General features: G+C 36.8%; 1 protein-coding gene across 1 annotated transcript; it reads left to right on the forward strand.

The window, feature by feature from the left end:
* Positions 1-2136: 2136 nt before the first annotated feature.
* Positions 2137-24423, forward strand: LOC121392370 (G-protein coupled receptor GRL101-like; the record flags this gene model as incomplete). Its single annotated transcript, XM_041523605.1, has 9 exons — positions 2137-2246; positions 5035-5201; positions 5704-5844; positions 6975-7091; positions 7918-8034; positions 21034-21174; positions 21826-21906; positions 22721-22837; positions 23376-24423. Coding segments are annotated over exons 1-9 (1973 nt in total), but the record flags the coding sequence as incomplete, so codon positions are not given.
* Positions 24424-24429: the final 6 nt, after the last annotated feature.

The raw sequence follows: 24429 nt of genomic DNA on the forward strand, positions 1-24429 counted from the left end.
TATTTATTGACAGAAAAACAAACAAAAACAAAAACATCTACATACATATATAAATAACAGAAAATAAATGATATGATGAACGTTCATGTATTTTACAGATGTCATGGTCGAACATAACTAACATACAAAACACTGAATGCGGAATAACACTAAGTACATTTGTTTTACACAAAATTATTTACGATACACACCTCTGCTTTCTCCAATCTGGCCACCCATCACCATTTCCTGGCCCTACGCAAGATTGTTTGGATGACAAGAAAACAGAACTTTTTAAAACCGATCTAGCTATCCCCATGTTACCGGGTCCTTTCCCAGGTTGCTTGCTTAACATAAGTAAATGGCTAGTAATTGATCAACATTAACTGATACACTATTATTACATAAATAAAGAAGCTAAAGTTTGACACGATTCACGCCTTTGAGAGCAAAAACAAACGGCGCTAACAATTATTACAAATGCTCTTTGAAGTTAACCAGCCTGTGTCTGTAATTATGTATTACGTAGCGAGGCCCTCCACCATGTACGACAAAGATAACCAAACACAGGATCATTTCGTTTCGCTTAGTCGGCGATCTATTATTCTGTAATTGCCACCTTAATCCTCAACAGCCAAGACCACCCGAGACAAGCGTGCTTCGTTTAATTGACATGATTGATATTTGTCTTTAAAATACAATGACAGTTTAATCAATCCACATGCATCGAGTGTTAGAGGTGCATACTCTATTAAATCTTTATGGCGGGACCAAAGAATTAGGTCGAGAGATCGAGTTTATCGAATTTTCGAAGTTAGAATTTTCGAAGGCCGTTATTACTAGTTTGTATAGTAACTCGGCCGATACCTTCGCTTCAGATCGAGAGATCGAAGTTTTCGAGAGATCGAAGGTGGAATTATTGAAGTTTGTATATTATTTAGGATATTTTAAATTTAGTATGATGGGTGTATGGTAAACCTGCAACACAGAAGACAGTGGGACACATGGTATTGACTGTCGTAGGAATGTAACCTGTATGTTCTATTCCTCCAGGGGTGTGCGTATTGTAACTAAACCTGTTTCCTATGTCTGTACATTCTGATATTCTCCCATTTAAAATCATAGTCATCACAAACAGGTTTTTTCCAAGTTATTAAATACAAATCAAATCAACATATCAGTTCCAACTGTGAAAAACATTTTACTGCAATTGTTTTAGTTTGTGATTCAACGTGGACCTACTACAAAGGCCACTGCTACAAACTTTATGCAGCAGAAGAAGGGGAGAGTTCGATGAATGTTTACGGCTACGGTGGAATTCACTGGATGAATGCAAGAAAGAAATGTTCTGAAGAGAACAGCCATCTTGTATCCATCAATGATGAAATAGAAGAGGAATTTTTGGTAAACAGTATTATAAAGATAGATGGCGACATTCATATTGGTGAGTGAAAATGCTATTTTATTTTCTTCTTATCTGGAATAACAGTATATATGGAAATGCCATACAATAATATTAGCATAAATTGTGTCTTAAATCATAAAATACAACACTTGTGAAGGAAAAGGATATTGCCAGTATTTAAATTCAGATTTATGGAAGTCATTTTGCATTTGTTTTGTAATAGTTGCCCGTAGCTCGTCATCTAACAATGGTTGAACACTGGACTGGCGTAGGAAGGTGGGGGTGGGGGGTGGCAAGGTTAGCATGTGCCCCCCCCCCCCCCGACTTTTCAGATATTTTGCTTTATATTTACTTTATAATAGTGTAAAAGTGTGTAAATATAAAAGTGTGCCCCCCCCCCCCCCCCCCCCCACACACACACACTTTTTGGCACCTTCCTACGGCACTGTTGAAACTGCATAGACTCAAAAATTAAGTTTAAAATTAATTTAATATATTTTGTAATTAAAACGTATTTACAGACCTCGCATTTGCACTGTTAACTTGCTTCAGTAAATGGTTTGATGTTTCAGTAAATGATTTGATTTTAATATTATGTCATCACCATTCACAAAAGAATCGAGTTCCTGTAAATTGATCTCCAACATTTACGGTTTATTGCTGGGTGAGTGGGGTGTTTGCTACCACAAGTCGTACACAGTGTTCTTTACAAAGGATATGTTATTGACTAACACAACTTTCATTTTTGTCGCTCCGCGGGTTTATATGTTGCAGGGCTCAAGCGGTCTGACAACACTTTCCCGAAACATTACCAAGGCATGTATAGATGGACTGATGGAAAACCACCCACGTTTCTAAAATGGTAAAGATTTGTTCTATTTTTATAGCGAAGATATTCTAATTATATTTTGCGACAATTATTATATTTGAATTTCCCCAATTCTAATATTGACAACGATGCAACAACTTGTTCAAATTCATATCTCTGCTAAAGAAAACTCAAATGACCCTTTGACAAGTTTGCAACGGTATGATCCCAGTTGATATGTAAAATATTTCTCCCGGATATACAATGATGATTTATTCTGTTGCAGAAGACATTGTGATACATAGTTTTCAAGTGATTATCTATCTCATAATGATAATATAAATATATGCTCATTATAAATGCTTGCTTTGTTACGTTGTCGTTTGATGAATATTCATGCATCATCGATGTTTGAACGTTTCTTCAGTATTATTATGTTCGAAAGTGATAATCATTTAACATATTTTCATTTCTAGCCTGACTGAGTTGAAGGATATAAATACTTTGTTTTGTGTCTTTGTCGCATCTATAAGGGGCGGGATTTAGCTCAGTCGGTTGAGGGCTCGCTTGAGGTGCTTGCATCGCAGGATCAGACTTCCTCGGTGGATCTGTTCAGCTGAGTGGGTTTTTTTCTCGTTTTAACCAATGCACCACAACTGGATAAAGGCCGTCTTATGTGCTTCCCTGTCTGTGGGAAAGTGCATATAAACGATCCCTTGCTTCATCAAGAAAAACATTAGCGGGTTTCCTCTGATGACTACGAGTCAGAATTACCAAATGTTTGACATCCAATAGCCGATGATTACTAGTAATTGATCAATGGGCTCCAGTGGTGTCACTAAACAAAACAAACAAACTTGTTTTACTATTATATAATCGTTGACGCATTCATTTATTCTGAAGACGAATCCTTCACCTCAGTGCGAAGACTGTCAGTGTACTCTGGTAGCGTGCCACAGTTTGGTTTTGTTGTCATCTTTTCGATTCCACATTAAAATGTTGTTGACATCCTTAAGAGATACTACATTTTAATCTATACTTTTCGTTTATTCACCTGTGATATTTATTTCTGTTCACAGCTCTTTACACTGTGTTTAATTTATCGTTTGCAGTTTCAATTTGATGTCGTTTTGTCACGGGGATTCTATAATACCCGTAACTGAATGAAACACGATTGTCCAAATATCTCTCCTAACTGTATATCTATTAGATCTCTCTGTAACAGGCAGTTATATACCCACGTTGGCTCGTCTAGGTATGATCAGAGATACGATCTTATATAAAGTATATATTATTATAGCACATTTAGTTCACTAGAAAACACAACAAAAACACAATACACTTTGGAATCTGTATTAACCTATGCTGACAAATGTACTGCCGCAGTAGTTAATTAATAACAACAATAATGACAATCCAGAACTGATCACATAATTAGTTAATCTCTAGGTGTCTAGTTTACACAATATGCTAATCACTTCACCGTGACACAACACCCACACGTGCAATAATTGAGAAACACTAACACACACCCGTGTGATAATTGAGAAACACGTCGAGGGGAACTTAATTAATAAAGGAATTACAACACTATTCCTAACTGGTTAATTTTTAATTAACCCTAACTACTCATTCAATAACCTTGTAATACAGAATTAATACTGGTACCTATCACAATAAAGACAATAACCTACAGTTTACCTAGGTCCTCTAGGATGACTGGCTAAGCTTTATATTACCAAATACTCGTATAAATATAGAACAGTAAGATTACGATTTACTTCGTCAGATGACCGAAGACCCTGTCTAAAGAATATTGGTATAATACAGTATTAAAATATTTAAAAGTCACATCAATCACATCAAGGTTATACAACAGAGCAGAAATAATATATTTACCAAAGTCCAAACGGACAACGTTCCCCCGGGATACCTTCCTATGGTTCTCCTAGATATCTCTAAACCCTAGCTATTTATTCAAAACTCTCAGAGACAGCGAATATCGCCTGGGGGTACAACGCGGTACCTCACCTATCATCTGATATTCCACCTCTCCCAGAGTTGGTATATTTTTCTCTGATCGTCAGACTGGCTGTCGCCATCGTCGTCAAATCACGGTTGTAAAAACCGCACTCGCAGAGGTATTACGTAACTACTCGCCACATGGCCTCCGCACCTGGCCGGGTGTGTATTAGAAAGTACAGCTCGAGGACCGTCGCGCAGAAGTATTACGTAAGAAGGTCCACCTGGCTAAGTGCAATTTGGAACTGCACACGGCCTTCTAAAACAATTAATATCGCCACAGGCGAAAAGAAATTAAGAGCATGTACCGTCACACGTTTATTATCATGTGTTTGTATACATAACTTTGTTTGACACCCAACAGGCAATGTTTTTTTCGTTCATACATTTATAATCTTAATATATAGCGAGCTTTTCCCAATCACATATTCAACAACAATTAAAGCAAGACAGGAATTTGTAATCATTGGATGTGGTTTGTTAAGGTAAAGGTACAGATTGGCGGATTCAGAGAGAACACTTTGCAAGGGCAGTGACACAGAAAGAACTGTGGCAATTCCTCATTAGGGCATATACCGTATTATACAAAGCTGTATATCGAGATACAGTTTCTGTATATTTGTTGTTATCCGCCTAGGATAAAAAACAACACCATTTATTAGTTTTTAAACGAATTATCCAGTTAGTCAAAACAAAACTTTAATATTGTTCTTAGATAATCCACGACAATGATGATGGCAGTTACCTTGTAGGAAAACAACATATTGTTTTGGCAGAGGAAGAAGGTATTTAAAAATATAATTGAACAATATCTTTTCAGGAAGACTGATAGAGAGTCATGGCAACCAGATGGTGCTGCAGCTGAATCGTGTGTGGCTTGGACAAAAACTTCTGATCTCTCATGGTGGAAGGACATTGGGTGTGGTGACGCTATCGGCAAAGGGTTCATCTGTAAAATGGAAGCAAGAAACAATACAGAACAGATGGGTAGGTTAAGAATTTGTCTTGTCATATTGTTAAAACATTTTATTAAACATATACAAAAACCATATAAACAACCATCAGCAAAAAGCAAAAAGAATAACCAGTTACACATTTTTCTATGGCTGTCATAAACATTTGGATGTAGAACAAAAGGCTAAAAGGTTTTAGAAATTACACTAAGACTGGTAGTATTATGGAATTTGTAGGGTCACGTTTTAATGTTAAATATCATATAGAAAAGGTCCTTTGTGTTGTTTTTAACAGTCATGATGGTTTTACAGCCTTATACTGTAAGTAAAATTATGAATGACACGCCTAGGAGACTATTGAAAATACCAAAAACTGTAATATGTAAATACATATGAACAGACATGCGATCTCTACCATTACCAAACCACTATCGCTTATTGTGCGCTTGAATAAATATACATATTTGATGGTATTGTATATAATGTTTTATTCCACATTGTGATATTATAATAAAATGCATATTTACCAATAACAGTTAGTCCTGTGGTCCATGCGCCTACACGTGCGCCATCCATATATCGATTCTTCAACTGCAGCAATGGTGAAATAATTTGGGAATCTCGAAAGTGTGACGGACTTTCTGATTGCTTTGACGGAAGTGATGAACAAGGCTGCGGTTAGTTCATTAATTTTGATAACTTGCTAACATATATTTGCGATGACATTTTAAGGACATACCACTGGCTGCACCTAGGTGATGACCAGGTTGCCAATGCCATAATATCCAACGATAAAAAGCATGAAAAGCATGGTCGAATCGATCACTCTGTAGCATATAAGTTAACGTGAAATTGACATGTCTGTAGCATTAAACATTTGAAAGTCTCTATAAATTGTACCGGCCTCGGTGGCGTCGTGGTTAGGCCATCGGTCTACAGGCTGGTAGGTACTGGGTTCGGATCCCTGTCGAGGGATGGGATTTTTAATCCAGATACCGTCTCCAAACCCTGAGTGAGTGCTCCGCAAGGCTCAATGGGTAGGTGTAAACCACTTGCACCGACCAGTTATCCATAACTGGTTTATCAAAGGCCATGGTTTGTGTTATCCTGTCTGTGGGAAGCGCAAATAAAAGATCCCTTGCTACTAATCGGAAAGAGTAGCCCATGAAGTGGCAACAGCGGGTTTCCTCTAAAAATCTATGTGGTCCTTAACCATCTGTCTGATGCCATATAACCGTAAATAAAATGTGTTGAGTGCGTCGTTAAATAAAACATTTCCTTCTTCCTTCCTATAAATTGTCATCTGTTTGTGACAAAATTGATAATTAATTAAGGGTGCTCTCTGTAATCTGCCAGGTATCTTGGTTACATTTATATTACTGCAAAATCCAGTAAGAGTGACCGGCAGATGAACACATAACATCATAGTTTAACTGGCTGCTATTTGAATGGATTCAAGGTAACTATTTTCTATGTACATGTACTTACATTTTTCTCTAAGAATTATCGAGAAAAGTAGTGTTTGACTAAAATGTGAGAACCTATTATAATTTTAATTGTTAAGTTGATTATGCAAAGATTGTATATTGGATCAATTAATTTGTAGTTATTTATCTGAAATACACGTATAAATAACAAAATATGGTATTTGCAACTTTGAAAATGCACATTTACTATTTAATATATGCCATGCATTACTTTGAAATACGTGCTTACTTTTATAACCATTATCAGTGTTGTAGAAAAAATATACTTGTTGAACATACTAAACGCTAACTTTTAACAATTAAATGTGATTTTGTTTTAGGTAATGGATGTGCCGACACTCAATATCGCTGTATGTCAAATGGCCTGTGCCTCTCGTGGGACTTCTACTGTGATCAGATCAGCGATTGCGTGGATAAAAGTGATGAAACCATGTGCTGTATGTTTTCTTTGTGTGATCGTATATGTTATTGGTTTGGTTTCTGTAATCCTGATAAACTATTCCTTGCTGCTAGTTAACTTCCTACATTAAATGTCAATATAATCAAATATAAATATCAAATAGCTTTAGGATTTAAATATTATTGGGTCGGGGTGTAGCCCGTTAATAAGACGCTAGTTTTATGTGCCATCGATTTAGTATTAATCCCCATCGATTGGCCTATTGGTCTACTTCTTGCTCCAGCTAGTACTGTCCTGCCTCTTGGATAGTGCAACTAAAAGAACCCTTACTGCTCAAAACGAGTAGCCCTTGAGTAGACAGCAGAAGATGTCATATCTTGTTAACTGTGTGCTCCTTAACCTGTTGCCAAACACCAACTAAAAGAACCCTCACTGCTAATCAAAAAGTAGGTTCTTGGATGACCACATATAATTTACTCTCTTGTTAACTGTATGCTCCTTAGCCTGTTGTCCAACTCCATATAACATAAATAAAAAGTGTTGAGTGTGTCGTAAAATAAAACATTTCTTTCTTCTTTTTACTATAAAGCAGAAGAAGATGGAATGTTACTAAACATGTAAATAACAAGTAATGAAGTGTGGGTTTTTTAAATTATTATTACGATTTGACATTTGAAACCTCAATTAAAATGTATTCTTGAATATGAATCTTCCACATTGTTTTATTATATTTTTATTAATCGAATCATTATTCCAGTTTTGCTAAACATGAATTCAAGAGTGTTTTATTTCATGCACTTTGTACAGTAGGCTCAAAACACCCAATGAATACATTATAACAATGTTAGTACATTTTATCACAGTTCCGAAGCCCTGTGCTAATGATGAATGGCGATGTTCTAACAATCAGTGCATTAACAGCTTTAAGGTGTGTGACCTCACACCTGACTGCCGAGATAGATCCGATGAACTCAACTGTAGTAAGTAGCTTCATACTATACTCTTCAAAAAAAGAAACGCAAAAGGGTACAAATGGGTTATAACTCCGATTTTATGTTTCCTACCGGTTCATGCTTTGTGAATATAAGGTCATTGCATGTCCGAAACACATTCCCACGGTTACATTCGATAAAACGCAGCTACTGTACAATAAAGTTCCAAAATGTGAATATTCGCAAAAACGCAGCCACGTGCAAACCATGTCACCACTGCACGTGCGTTGTCTGCACGTGCAACATGAACACCGACAGTATAAAAGTGCAGGGTGTTCGCTTGCCTGGCCTCTGTATCTGGCCGACAGTTGACAATCCAGGACATGCCACGTCTCAGTGAACCGCAGAGAAACAATGCCATCGGCCGACTAGAGGCAGGCGAATCCAGAACGGCCGTTGCCAGGGCATTCCATGTGTCCCCAAGCACCATCTCCAGACTGTGGGACCGTTACCAGCAACATGGATCAACACGTGACCTCCCTAGATCCGGTCGACCACGGGTCACTACCCCCGGGCAGGACCGCTACATCCGGGTACGCCACCTTCGGGAACGATTGACTACTGCCACCTCCACAGCCGCAGCAATACCAGGTTTGCGCAGGATATCCGACCAGACCGTACGGAACCGCCTACGTGAGGTAGAAATTCGTGCCAGACGTCCAGTTCGAGGTGTCATCTTAACACCACAACACCGTCGACTCCGACTGCAGTGGTGCCAGATTCATCGACAATGGCCTCAACTGCGATGGAGACAGGTGTGGTTCAGTGACGAGTCCCGATTTCTGCTCCGACGTCATGATGGAAGATGTCGCGTGTATAGGCGTCGTGGTGAACGTTATGCGGAAAACTGCGTGCAGGAAGTGGACAGATTCGGCGGGGGTAGTGTCATGGTGTGGGCAGCCATCTCACACACTGGCAGAACTGACCTGGTCCACGTGCAGGGCAACCTGAATGCACAGGGCTACATTGACCAGATCCTCCGGCCACACATCGTTCCAGTTATGGCCAACGCCAACGCAGTGTTCCAACATGACAACGCCAGGCCTCACACAGCACGTCTCACAACGGCTTTCCTACAGAACAACAACATTAATGTCCTTCCTTGGCCATCGATATCACCGGATTTGAACCCAATTGAGCATCTATGGGACGAGTTGGACCGACGCCTCCGACAGCGACAACCACAGCCCCAGACCCTGCCCGAGCTGGCAGCAGCCTTGCAGGCCGAGTGGGCCACCATCTCCCGGGACGTCATCCGTACTCTGGTTGCTTCAATGGGCAGGCGGTGCCAGGCAGTTGTCAACACACGCGGAGGCCACACCCGGTATTGACTCCAGATGACCTTGACCTTGGTGGTGTGTCCTATCACTTACTCACAATCGACTAGAGTGAATTGTGAACAATCCTGCAACATTTGGTAATTATCGGACTCACCATTCAATAATTAAATCAATTCTCCAAATGTTACGACAATGTGGTTTTGCGTTTCTTCTTTTGAAGAGTTTATTTGGCGGGAGAGTCTGTATAATGAATAATGCTAACATTTATGTGAAACATTAAACATATAACATTTTAAAGCCGCATCAAGTATCATACCAATTTGTTTGAAATTATTGTGAAATTAGCAGTGTGAAATTACCCTCAACTTTTATAGCTTATAGGGGTGATAAAATGTTATATTTTTTATATTCAACACGAAACCATTCCTATCATGTTAAGCTTTAAAATATTTTTGAAAAACGTATAAAACATGGGTATAGCCTAATTGTGTTTACCTCTACCAAGCTCAAAAGTAACTTTATGGCCACTCGCATCGTAATTAGAATCTGAATGACAAAACCATTATCACATTTAAACTTATATCTCTACACAAGACAGTCAACAAGGCATTTTGACAATGTCTGATTGCTCCCACGGATTACTACCAGTTGCTTCATCTATATGAGGACTCCACTCCCCCATGACATCACTTCGTCTGAAGGAGGACTGTCGCTCCCAAGACAACTCCAACCTGCACAACACATGGTGTAAATGTGTCAACATTTTGTCATAAAATGTCTGTTATTACTTTAATTTGTTACAATGAACTCTGAAAATGTGAATTTTATTTGTATGCTGATCATATGGAATTTACTAAATGTCTTTCATTTGCCATGTTTTCCTCAGAGATTTTCTAAATTATCAAGTTTAACCGATGAATTGGAATCACTTCTTTTTCCTAGTAAAGCTTTTAGAGCAATGGTATACTCCTCTGCTGTTTTCTCACGTCGCTTTTTGTTTCGCATAGTTATTTGAATTCTTAAAATTGGATCATTTTTAAGGAGACATGTGGAGGAATCTCTGGCAAACTGAATCTCCATCTTCATTCTCCTCTGTTTTTCAAAAGCATTTGTTTCTCTCGACGTGTATTGATCAATATCACTGGTGAATAGACCTACCTTTTTAAATTTTGCCATCATATCAAGCCTTTTCCTCTTTTTCACTATAATATAGTCCAAGAACCAAGTCGATTTATCTATGTCGGAGAGTCAGGAAGGTTTAAACATTGATTCTTATGTAAAAATATGTGTAGATGTCAGATCTGCAACTCTTACTTGCCTAAACCTGTACGTTAATTGCGAATCTGCATACTTTTAATAGTTCGTCAAAGACATCGATCTCCTCCTACCCAAAAGCAAAAGTCTATGAGACAAACACCAAATTTAAGTTATAGGGTAGATTAAACTCTTTAAAAAAATTTTTTTTTTTTGTTGTTGTTGTTGTTGTTTTTTTTTTTTTTGTTGGGGTTGTTTGTTTGTTTTTGTTTTTTGTTTGTTTTTTTTTTTTTTTTTTTTTTGTTTTGTTGTTTTTTGGGGGGTTTTGTTGTTGTTGTTTGTTTTGGAAGGGTTTTTTTTTTTTTTTTTTTTTTTGGGGGGGGGGTGGTGGGTATTTTTTTGTGTCGCTTAATATTCAAATTATCCATTTTGATTTGCTGGATGTTCATAATTGGTCAACTGTACCTACATTTTCAAGGTCAAATGAAGGTAATTGTTTCTGAATATATAATATGCTGTAAATGATACAAATCATTGGTTTCTTTTAATTTTTTTATAATAATATTGATCAATAATAGCCATATTATTACTTTGGTTTATAGACATATCCCTTACACATCTAGTAGGGGTGCTTCCTGATTGATATTTCAGGGACAGATCCATAATTTAACGAAAGGGGGATGTTTAGGAAAAGGTTACGTACACATTTTGTGGCATGGTTTGTTAGAAATGGGTACTAAAGATTACTGAGGTCTGTACAGGGTATGGTTTATGGTGAGGGTGGGTGCGGTTTATGGTGAGGGAATGTTCCCACGCAAAAGTGACTTTTAAAGGTCATTTGGGGGGTCATGTAAGGTCGCTTACGGTACAATTGGTGAAAAGTAATTTTTTACAACTTTGAGCATAGGGCTTTTTACAAATATGTTACATAAGGTTCACTCTTCGTAGATTGTGGATAGTAGCCTTCAGGCCCAGCGGTTTTCAATATAATGTGTACAGATTTTATAAAAGTGCAAACGATTTATTACGCACGAAATTAAACGAAGCTTATTTAAACTATGAACGCGACTTCTATAGCTCCTTGGATAAAGATTGTGAAACAGATCACAAAATGTTATGGACCAAACTTAGAAATAAGAAAAAAAGTAGCTATATTATGTCTTTAAAGGTCAACAATACAACTATAACACAACCACAAGAAATTTGTAGTTCTATGGCGGAACATTTTAGTCGAGTATTTAGCGACACAGAAGATGAACATTTTGATGCCAATTTTAAATCAACTATTGAAAAGAAAGTTTCAGAATTTAAGCTAACTGCCGCTACAAGTAAAGATAGTGTTGATATTTCCCCCATTCTTGTTAGCAAAATCTGCTCTAAGCTACCGAATAACAAGTCTTGTGGGCCAGACAAAATATTCTATGAATACTTAAAATATGGAGGTTCTTATCTTTAGTTTTGCCTTTCTCGGTTATTTTCCTTGGTAATAAACAGTGGGCACATTCCAGAAGGTTGGAATTCAGGGGTTTTAGTCTGTTTATTTAAAGGTCAAAGTAAGTCGAAATCCAACAGAGACTCTTATAGAGGTATTGCACTTCTATCTGTAATCCTTAAAGTTTTTGAAAGAGTGCTGGAAACGTTAATGCCAGAACTGAACTCTTCAGAAAGTTTTCCTAATATTCACCAATGTGGTTTTCAGAAAGGCCTTTCTAGCATTGACACTTCGTTCATTCTACAAGAAACTATCAATCACTATAGAGAAAGAGGTGATGTAGTAATTGTTACATGTCTAGATAGTGCTAAAGCCTTTGATACTGTCTGGCACTCTGGTCTCTTGTGGAAACTTTCTGAAACTGGTATATCCCCCAAAGTCTGGCTTACTTTAGAAGCAATCTATTCAAACTGTAAACTACAGGTCTTAGTAAACAATAGTTTCTCTTCACACTTTCCTTTGAAAAGAGGATTGTGTCAAGGAAGCATACTGTCCCCCAAATTGTATGTATTGTTTATTAATGAATTGCTGAATAATTTAACCCAATCCAACAAAGGTGCAATGATCCTGGATACTAGAGTTTCTTGCCCAACTCAAGCAGATGACATCTCTATTATTTCTCCTACTCCAAGTGGCATACAAAATATGATTTCAATATGTGAGCGATATAGCGCTAAATGGCGTTTTACATTCTCTGCTTCTAAAACACAAGTTGTTGACTTCTGTTAGGATCCGGATACAAAACGTATTCTGTATGGAAAGGAACTGCCATGTTCAACAGCCATAAAACATGTTGGCATTAAATTACAAAGGTCTTTAAATAATTGGGACAGAACACTCGAGACTTGCAAAACTATAAAATCCACCGCCATGTCTCTAGTTCAGGCTGGTTGTCACTGCCGTGGAATTAATCCTGTAACTAGCGTCAAACTAGTTCATTCGCTGTGCCTATCAAAAGCCTTGTATGGTAGTGAATTATGGAATAATTTAAATACAAATGAACTATTGGCGTTAGAAAGAGCATATAGATTTGTAATACAGATTATCCAGGGTCTTCCTAAAAGAACACGAACCGATTTTTGTCTTGGACTTCTTGACAGTATTTCTTTAAACCCCGATACAACACATTTTCTAAAAATTCATGCCAATCTCGAAGTGCATAGAGCTTGGTCAGTTGCACGGTCAAATCCATCACTAAAGGAGCAACCAAATCACTTGATAAATATATGTGCTATATGGAGGCCAAACTCAGTACACGGTATTTGTACGTTATGTACTAGTAACTATTCTGATATTTGTACACACGTCATGACTAGTTGTTCATACAACCAGAGATACATTCTGGACAACGCTTCTTGATATCTGTCCTGTTGACCTCAATGTAGAATTACATAACTGCCCCGATGATATTTTTATTACAAACTCCTGTCCTGTAAACCTCCAATAAATATTGATGATGAATAATCTATGTTATAAAGTGAAACTGTCATACACTTCATTTATAAAATAACGCAAATATATTACGTTAACAATATGAAGACCAATATACTGTAGACAGTCATGACTGTCTGTTCTTGTGCAAATGTGCAGATCTTTATAGCGGTGTGTGTGTGTGTGTGTGTGTGTGAGAGAGAGAGAGAGAGAGAGAGAGAGAGAGAGAGAGAGAGAGAGAGAGAGAGAGAGAGAGAGAGAGAGAGAGAGAGAGAGAGAGAGAGAGAGAGAGAGAGAGAGAGAGAGAGAGAGAGAGAGAGAGAGAGAATGGCAGGGTGGCGAGTGAATTTATATGAGCGTGATTCTGATCAACCAATAACCTTTTTCATGTAATTCTCTCACCATGCGTTTATTCCCACGCCACTGTATATATTACCTATTATGTATTTTGTATGAAGTACTATGTATTATCCATTAATCATTGTGCATTGCCTTTTATGTATTATGTATGTATGATAATATGTACTGTTCGAACTCTCTACAAGAGGAATAAAGAATATATATATATATTATTACTTTGGTTTATAGACATATCCCTTACACATCTAGTAGGGGTGCTTCCTGATTGAAATTTCAGGGGCAGATCCATAATTTAACGAAAGGGGGATGTTTAGGAAAAGGTTACGTACACATTTTGTGGCATGGTTTGTTAGAAATGGGTACTAAAGATTACTGAGGTCTGTACAGGGTATGGTTTATGGTGAGGGTGGGTGCGGTTTATGGTGAGGGAATGTTCCCACGCAAAAGTGACTTTTAAAGGTCATTTGGGGGGGGGGGGGGGTCATGTAAGGTCGCTTACGGTACAATTGGTGAAAAGTAATTTTTTACAACTTTAAGCATAGGGCTTTTTACAAATATGTTACATAAGGTTCACTCTTCATAGATATTATTACATTAGATCATTATAGTGTACATACAAACTATGGGGAATCTTGATATTAAAATCAATTTATCTCGAAACAATGTGTTTACAAGTGTCTAAAACATTTCTTTTAAAACATTAATGGTAGCACTTTGCCAAACGTGGGCACCCATGCTTATTGAGATCTATAATATGGTTTATGGTAAAGGTAGGTAGTCATGCCATTTTGACCTTTAGGGTGTCGTTTTAGAAGCTAGTTGGGGTCAAAATGGAGATATATTTTAATTGTATCTGTAAGACTAGGTTCTTTCCAGAAAGTGCTATTAAAGGTTTACTTTTGATTATTAAATGTATCTAATTGGTCAGTATAATGTGCATGTTAACTGGGAAATCTGGAACGAAAAATGCATTTATTTTACAATATTAATTTCGTGCTATACATTCTTCTAGATACTGTATGCACGTAACTGGCTCTACAGTGCATATAAACTGACAGGCTATTGTGATTTGCATTGGTATAGCAGCTATAAAAAAATAAACCTGTGCATTAGCTGGGAATGTGCATGTTTTAATGGTATGTCGAAATTGTTTCCTCTGTCAGTCACTACCTAAAGACAAAGAAGTGCTCACTAAATTGACTGTTTCTCATTCTGAATAAAGTCAAATGATATTTTAAAGTTAAATAATTGTCCCAAAGATGTTTATAAATAAACATATGAAATACAAATTTATATATATTTTGTTTAATCTTTGGTGTTGGTGTAGAATGAAATGAAATATGCTTCACATATTATTATTGGGCATTTAAACAGATCTTTCTTTCTAAACGAGTGGGCAAAACAAATTCAGGCACGTTTCCTTAGAAATGGGAACACATGCTTAATGCTATATAGGGAAAGGTTTACAAAGAGGGTAGGTACCCCATCATGTTAAGATAATTTAAAGTCATTTGTAACAAATGAAGGAAAATTATCGTTATTATGTGTGTGGGGGGGGGGGGGGGGGTGTTGGAGGGTTTGTATGGGGAGGGGTTGAATATCATGAATATTTAAGATATAATGTTATTATGTAATTAAAGACAATATTACGGTTATTCTAGCAACAATTAAAATGGTATGTCATAATTTGTTTCTATCATTAAACGTATCTTTCAACGTGAACAACTGCCATATAACTAACCGGTTGCATATTATAATTGATAGATAGCAGTACATGTGTATTCTGAAATACATTTCTGCCTTGTCCAATCTCCTTAAGCAGGAGGTAGACTACTGTCAAATTATGGAATGCTTAGAACGTATGTTTAGAAATTAGCTCTTTTCAAATGTAGCCAAGGTATTCTTGATAGATTGAAACACCTCCAGAGCCTTCTCTCCTTCCTGGCTTTATCAATGACTCCGTATTACTATACAAAGTATTAACTGGTTCAGGAAATCAACAAATATATCAGTGAAATCAGTGTGTTTCAAGTGGAGTATGTCCTGCCCAGTATTTGATGACAATCCAAATGGTGTCAAACCTTCGTCTCAAAGGTGACCAAAATAGCAAACCATTCATAGTGTTATGTGTCTGTCTGCATTCATCCAAAACTCGAGAATATGCTTCATGCTTGGAGGACAAATTGTGTATATAGTTCGTCATAATTTCCTATCTGGTTGAATGTGCCATTTTTGGATCCTCAACCATTTCCAATGATGAGCCCATACTTACAAACAAATGTATCACCATATTCCATAGAATATTAAATACAAAACAATAAATCTAAGGAGTAGGAAAGAGAAAACTAAATTTTGCAAAAGTATAGATATGATATTCATTTGACACAAGTGTAGTTCCAATGATTCATTAATTATTAATGAAACCAACATGTGTTCTTGCCATTCTTAAAGAGTGGAACTGTTGTGGATGTCCTGAACCCGCTGAAGTGTATGTATGTTGCGTGTATGAAGCTCTCATCATAAACCTTGCCCTGTATAAAGATCAATAAGCAAGGGTACCCATTTCTAACAAAGCTACCATTAATTATTTTTAAACATATTATTTTACACATTAGTACACACGATTTCGAGATTGGTTGATTTTTATATCATATTTCCCTATAGTTTTCATGTAAATTGTAATATATAATGATCCATTATAATCATATTTATGAAAAGCGAACATTAAGTAGCATATTTGTAAATAATTTGTAATATGACCATAAATGACCTTAAATAACCCCAAAATGATCCTTAAGTGTCAATTTCGCATGGGTATCTCCCCTCGCCATAAACTGTACCTACACTCACCATAAACCATACTCTGTAAAGACCTTACTAAGCATGGGCACATACGATGCCCAAAATGTGGACATAACCCATTCAGAAATTATTCCTTTTGATTAAATTCTGGATCTTCCACAGAAAGACATACTTTCGAGATCAGTTGATTTTTATATCAAGTTTTCCTATAATTTGCAGGTAAATTGTAAATTATAATGAATCATTATATATTACAGTAATATATAATGATCCATTATAATCATATATATGAAAAGCGAACTTTAGGTAGCATATTTGTAAAAAGCCCTACACACAAAGATAACTTCCCCTAATTTGACCATAAGTGACCTTACATGACCCACAAAATGACCTTTAAAGGTCACCTTTGTGAGGATGCCTACCCTCACCATAAACCGTACCCACCTTCACCATAAACCATACCCTGTACAGACGTCAGTAAGCATTGGTACCCATTTCTAACAAACCATGCCCCAAAATGTGGACATAACCTTTTTCCTAACCATCTACCCTTTTCATTAAATTATGGATCTGCTCCTGAAATTTCAACCAGAAAGCATCCCTTCTAGATGTGTAATGGATATATCTATAAATTAAAGTAATAATATGACGATTATCGATCAATGTTATTGGACAGAATTAAAATAAACCAATGTTTTGTGTCATTTACAGCATCTTATATATTCAGAAACAATTACCTTCATTTGACCTTGAACATGTAGGTCCACTTAACCAATTATGAACATCCAGCAAATCAAAATGGAAAGTTTGGATACTAAGCGTCACACAAAAAAACATCAACAAACAAACAAACAAAAAAACCAAACATTTTTAAAGAGTTTATTCTCCCCTATAACTGAAATTTGGTGTCTGTGCCGTGGACTGTTGTTTTTGGGTAGCAACAGATCAAACACAAATTGACCTTGACGTACCATTAAAAGTATATAAATTCCCAATCAATGTTCATACCTTCCTGGCTCTCTGACATAGATAAATCGACCTGGCTCCCGTACTAATAGTCATGGCCTCTTTTTGACTTGCTCCAGTCGGGAACTTTTTCTTCATAATTAGACTCCATGTGAGTTTAATGTCTTTGACATGAATGGTTTCGTGCTGGGGTGTCGTTAATCATTCAATCATTCCATTCATTCATCCATTGACATGCATGATTTTTTCTCTGAGTTCTTTGATGTGTTGAAGAATTATGCTTCTACTTATTGCCTAAAGTTGTTTTAATTTATGTAGACGATAGTCGACCTTGCCGCATATCCGTTCCATATCCATATTAGTAACAGGAGTGTCATCAATGTTTGGAGCTTATTCTTCGACTGGATATTGTGCGTCGTACTGTGTTGCTATATCATAGTCACGTCACTGCCTGCAAAGAATAACTTTAAGGTCAGGCAAGATGAAATTGACTAACTTTAACACCTGTCACATCTCTTTGCACAACATTTAAAATACCTTTTTTTTTGTAACGGGCCATGCTGAATAAAACGTTTGGGAAAGGTTGGTTTGTACCATTCGGCCTGGTTCCGTTGGCGTCTATCTGCAGAAATTACAGTTTTTCTTGGGAATATTACTTTGTTCTTAGGATTTAGATCAAATATGGACATGTTTTTTCTGATGATTTCTTATTTGGATGGAACTCTCGTTTTTTATTTTTGTCGACAGATTTCCCTAATGAAGCCTGACCAGGCGAAAATGTGAATTAACGGAGGCTTCTGACTTTTTCTTTATAAAATATATTATCTCAAGCCTCCTTGCTATTTTAGAGGAAATGTGCCAAAAACACAGATGGATTATATATATATATACTGAACAAAATAAGAAACTTCCGCTAACTTTGCTTAAACATAACTTGATGAAAACAAACCGGGGGGAATAATTGTTATATATGCGTTTAAAGAGTGTTCCATGATGCATCGTTTGGTGCAAAAATCATGGCCATAGGTTAACAGAAACTGGGAGAAATTTTGACCAAGTGTGGTAGGGGTTAAAACAAAAACCCACCCACTTAATAACGGGTATGACCACCTCTTGAATTGACCACTGCAGTGCATCGCAGGCGCATAGAATTGACTAAAGTGTTGATTTCTGCCTGTGGAATATTGTTCCATTCCTGAATGAGCGTTTGACGAAGTTCGTTGACGTTAGCGGGTGGGTTGGGACGACGCCTCAATCGTCTCTCCAGACTATCCCAGACATGCTCGATGGGGTTGAGATCAGGACTTTTAGCGGGCCAGTCATCAATGAAATCAATGCTATTTGTCCTAAGAAAATTTACGGTGTCTCTAGCTGTATGAAAGATGGCATTATCATGCTGAAAAATCGAGATGTTGGCGTTGTTATGGAACAGAGGAATGGCGTGATGAGCGAGAATGTCATCGCGGTAACGTTGAGCATTTAAATTGCCATCAATGACGACTAGTGGTGAACGATAACCATGGGCAATGGCTGCCTAGACCATGACACAACCCCCACCCCCGAAACGATCTCGTTCAAGAACACAACACCCTGCCATCACCACGTTGTAAAGAAAATCTGGATTCATCCGAAAAAAGAACGGTATTCCATCGTCGCCGTATCCAACGAGTGTGTACACATGCCCAATTAAGACGATTTAGACGATGACGTTGCGTTAAAACGCATCAAACGTAAGGACGTCGTGCATGTAAACCGTTCTCCCGCAGACAATTACGAACAGTTTGCCCACTGATTCGGTTATTATGAAGCCCAGGTGTGTTAGCAGCAGTAGCAGTGGCAGTTTGGAATCTATTGCGCAAATGCGTGTTCATGATATAGCGGTCTTGACCACGCGTTGTAACACGCGGACGTCCACGACGTGGCAAGTCGTTGGTGCTTCCTGTCGTTCGAAAACTTACGCGAAGATTTCGTATCGCTCGACTAGAACTCCCAACATGTCATGCAACGTCTTCTGTTGACATGCCAGCATCAAGCATGCCAATCGCTCGTTCGCGTAAATTATTGGGTATTCTGGGCATACTAAAAATGCTACAATGTAAAAAACGTTTTTTTTTTTACAAATTGTAAAGCGTTTTCCTTCACTTGACAACGATGTCAGTAAGACAAATTGACCGAATACTACACGGGACATGTCGAACCATGCATGCACGTGCAAATTGAATTTCACGTTGTCGACGATTAACAGTGCAAAAATAATCAATACAATTCATGAATCCTGATAATACAGCTCAAGGCTAATACTACCTATATAATTTCATTACACAATGAATTCTTTAACACAACAAATACTATATGTACAAATCGGAAGTTTCTTTTTTCGTTCAGTATATATATATATATATATATATATATATATATATATATATATATATATATATATATATATATATATATATATTGTGCATAGACATATTTGAATAATTAGAATTAATTTTTAAAGCAAACCTTGTATATAAATAGGGAGTTTACCATTACATGATTGTTTTACATGACTAAAATTAATCTGCGATAAAATATATTAGTATGTCAGTATGTGTGCTTTAGAAAACAGTTTGTTTTTAAAAAAGATAAATAGAAATGTAGATTCCAAATTTATTTACCCGCATAAAAACTAGAAATAATTATGATTATATCAATAACATTTGTTTAGTATAAATTGTAATACAAAGTGCTCTTTTTGTTTTTACATAATTAATATGTAACGGTTATAGAGACCTCATTTTATCAATGTTACTACTTTTAAATGTATATTGTGTTGTTATAGACGTTATATGGCGAGATACTTTAATATTTCTTTTATATATTGAATTTTGTATATCAGTTATTATTGCATCTAAATAAAATAAAAAATGTTTTATGTATTGTATTAACATTAATAATTGCATTAAATATTATAAACGTTTTGAATAATATTAAAGTATTTTTACAGGGTTTTTGACCTAGACTCTTTACATAAATATTATCACGTTCATTGGCGTAACAATAATTTTATACTGGGGTGGGGAATCACACTGTCTAGGAGGTTAGCATTGATTTTATAGTGGGGTGGGGGAATCACAATGTCTAGGTTAGCATTGATTTTATAGTGAGGTGGATGAATCGCACTGTCTAGGAGAGTAGCAATTATTATATACTAGGATGGTGAAACCACACTGTCTATGAGTGTAGAATTGATTTTATACTGGGGTGGGGGTAACCAAACTGTCTAGGAGCAACAGGCAAATATAAAACTTAGTGGAAAACAACAGAGGTTTGATTAGGGCTACACCAGTCGTCACGTTTCATAAGATGGTCATTGTGTTGCATACTGTAGGTAATGGAATCAAATATCATATTTTGTAGACACTTGTAAAGGATTTCGTTGTACAGACGGTACGTGCATACCTTACAGCTGGCAGTGTGATGGAATCGTAGATTGCCCAGGAACCCAGAAAGAAGATGAACTTAGAAGTCTCTGTAAAGTTTTAAAGTCAAGTGATACACGTAAGAATGCATTCCACATCATAGAATATTATCGTCTTATGATCAGGTTCGTATCTTTGCAAAATGCAGAGTCGAATGGGCATTTAGTAAAATAGTGGCTGTTTCCGTGAAATCTAATGCCTATTCTAAAGGACAGCCACTCACGAGGACGTCCTTTATTGGAGATATCTTCCCTACACTGGCCCTAACCATTAGGGTGAGTAAACTATTCCACCCATTTACAGCCTTTTACCGTTAAATTACAGATTACTTACACCACATAGCTTATTATGCCAGCCATGGCTTATTCAGTGTGTACAGATTTTTAGTAGGTCACAATGTGAAGCAAAACAAGTATGTACTTTAGGAATTACAGTGAGCATCTTTAATTGTTGGTGGTCTCTATATCTTACAGGATATGCTAAGTTATTTTTGTTTTTATTTGTTATTTATTGATAACATTGTATATCAAATATTTACTATGAATTGATCAAGCTTGATCAAAACCATACAGAACATAGAACATAGAAAGATTAAATGATACATTTTTATTATTTGATAATAAATGGACAGCTTCATATTGTTGACTAAATGCTATCATCTTTTCTCTGTCATGTATAGATATACAGCCAGTGCTAGTTTTATAACTAAAATATTGTGTCTTGTTTCCAGCAACAAAGACGTTGTGCCACTGGAAAGCACAGGGAGTGTATAACGCAATGCCTCGTTATCTCACTGGGATGGATACCTGTGGTAGGTGTACTATAGTGCGGGTTATATAATTAGCAGCACCTGGTTACATTGTAAGCCATGACGGTTTGGCATCTAGTTAATGCTTATTTGGACATAAGAAAAGATACCTATTTCTACCAAACATAATACTCCTACCGAGGAGATACAGCAACATATTTTCTCATAGAATAGTACATATCATGGCCTTTTCATGGACCAGGTTTAGGATACTGATTAAGCTATGCCATAGCTTTGAGAATAATTGAATCCGTTGAGAGTAGGCTAATTCTAACCTATACCTATAGTCCGTCACATCATCCTACACACGTTATTTTTTGTTGTTGTGGGGGGGGGGGGGGGGGGGGTTGTAAATAATTTCAGTTTGGTTTGACGTACGAAGAAAAGTTAAAATGTTTTGGAATAATAAACAAGAGACTGTGTGTGTGTGTGTGTGTGTGTGTGTGTGTGTGTGTGTGTGTGTGTGTGTGTGTGTGTGTGTGTGTGTGTGTGTGTGTGTGTGCAAATAAGAAAACAATCGGCTTAGAAATAAATAATCTGTATTAAATCCCATAGTATGAAACAGGCGTTCTTCATGGGAAGGACTATAGAAACGAATACAAATTATGTTGTTTATAATAATGTTAGTACGGTAAAAACAAGACTTCAAGACTGGGTATGTGTAGTTTCATAATAACAGTGGTACCAATAGTGGACTTAATAATCAGAGGTTTATCAGGTACCCTTCCCTTCCTCTCCCAAATATTACCATGACAGGTCATGACAGTTTTATTTATATTAAACTAATACTGCACTGCATTTTTTTTTTCCCCCTTAGACACAGTAAAGTGTGAGGAAGGTTATTACAAGTGTCCACGGAGTTATTGCATACCTTTAGAATTTGTTTGCAATGGCATCATGGACTGTGTTGATGGGGCAGATGAACATGTGTGTGGTAAGTAATGAGGAGTTCATTGATGGCAATTGTAATTACAATGTTATTCATTCACTCTCAATCCAGTTCAAAGTTAACTAATGTTAAAATATTTCATTTTTCAACATTATACACAACAATACCCCACGACAGGCTCACGGAAATGTCCATTCCATAATCAATGGGACATTTGGGTTTTTTTTAAATGGCGATCAAAGATACAAATACGTAACTATCTTCCACAGATCTGGACAATTTGTAAAGACCTAGAGTAAATCCAAAATAAACTATACAGAGACGGACCTAATGGAGTGGTAGTCTTCTTGCATACACAGTATGGTGAATCTATTCTGTAAATACATAGTCAGATGGATTTAACATCTTGCTAATTGGCAGATCTATAATAGATGAAGCGGCTGACGGTGGGTTTTGGGGAGCAGAGACCTTTCTAAACAACCTTTGGACTCAAACTTTTGATAAAAAACCCCACGATTGTTCATTGTTGTTTTCATTCAGATATGACACTATACGTTTGATTTAACCTTGTTTTCAATTCCAGATAAGTACCAATGTCCAGGCTACTTTAGATGCAGAAAGAGCACGACATGTATCAGTGTAAAGGATGTGTGTAATAACAACATTGACTGTCCTGGGGGTGATGACGAGATGTCTTGTTATTTCTCATGCCCGTCCTCGTGTAACTGCACTGGTTCTGTTCTTAAATGTTCAGGGTCCTTTCTTGGTAATGAAACATTTAGATCATTAATACGAAAGTTAGACTTGTCATCATCCAACCTCGACCAGCTTACAGACATCAGTTTCCAGGGTCTGCATATGCTCGCTGTATTAATAATGTCAAACTGCCGTATTGAAAATTTCCTATGGAATATCTGGGAACTAAAGAATTTGATATCATTGGATCTAAGCAGCAATATTATAAAGTTAATAAGGCGGAATACATTCAGAGGATTGCGTAATTTAAGACACCTTGATCTCTCGGAAAACAAATATTTAACTACAATTAAGATTGGTGCTTTTGACGACCTTCAACAGTTGGTGGAACTGCGGTTGGAATACACAGGAATCCAGACACTCACAAAGCACCTATTTTCTGAACAGGTGAATCTCATCTTTCTGAACATTTCGTTCTCAGAATTACGGTACATTGAAGATCGAACCTTTGAAAATCAGACATCTCTTACTAAGTTAGATCTTCATCAAACCAAAATAACAGACTTTGGAGAACACATATTTGATGGTCTAGCTGAGCTTAAATTCCTTCGAACTGGTATCTTTACCCTATGTTGTCCTCGTGTCAGACCACCATCTGTTCAAGACGACAAATGTATCGCTCCTCAAGATGATTTCTCGTCATGTGAAGACCTCATGCAGAACAATGTCCTTCGTATATTTATTTGGGTTCTTGGAGTGTCCGCACTTATTGGAAACACTTTAATAGTTATTTACAGGCTGTGTTTCGACAAATCACCACTATCAAAAGGATGTGGGTACTTTATATTAAATTTGGGAATTAGTGATTTTTTCATGGGTGTCTATATGATTTTCATTGGAGCAGCAGACATGCTTTATCGAGGGAAGTATCTTTGGTATGG

The sequence above is a fragment of the Gigantopelta aegis genome, unplaced genomic scaffold (genome assembly GCF_016097555.1).
Source record: "Gigantopelta aegis isolate Gae_Host unplaced genomic scaffold, Gae_host_genome ctg3684_pilon_pilon:::debris, whole genome shotgun sequence".
In the NCBI taxonomy this organism is placed as follows: Eukaryota; Metazoa; Mollusca; class Gastropoda; order Neomphalida; family Peltospiridae; genus Gigantopelta; species Gigantopelta aegis.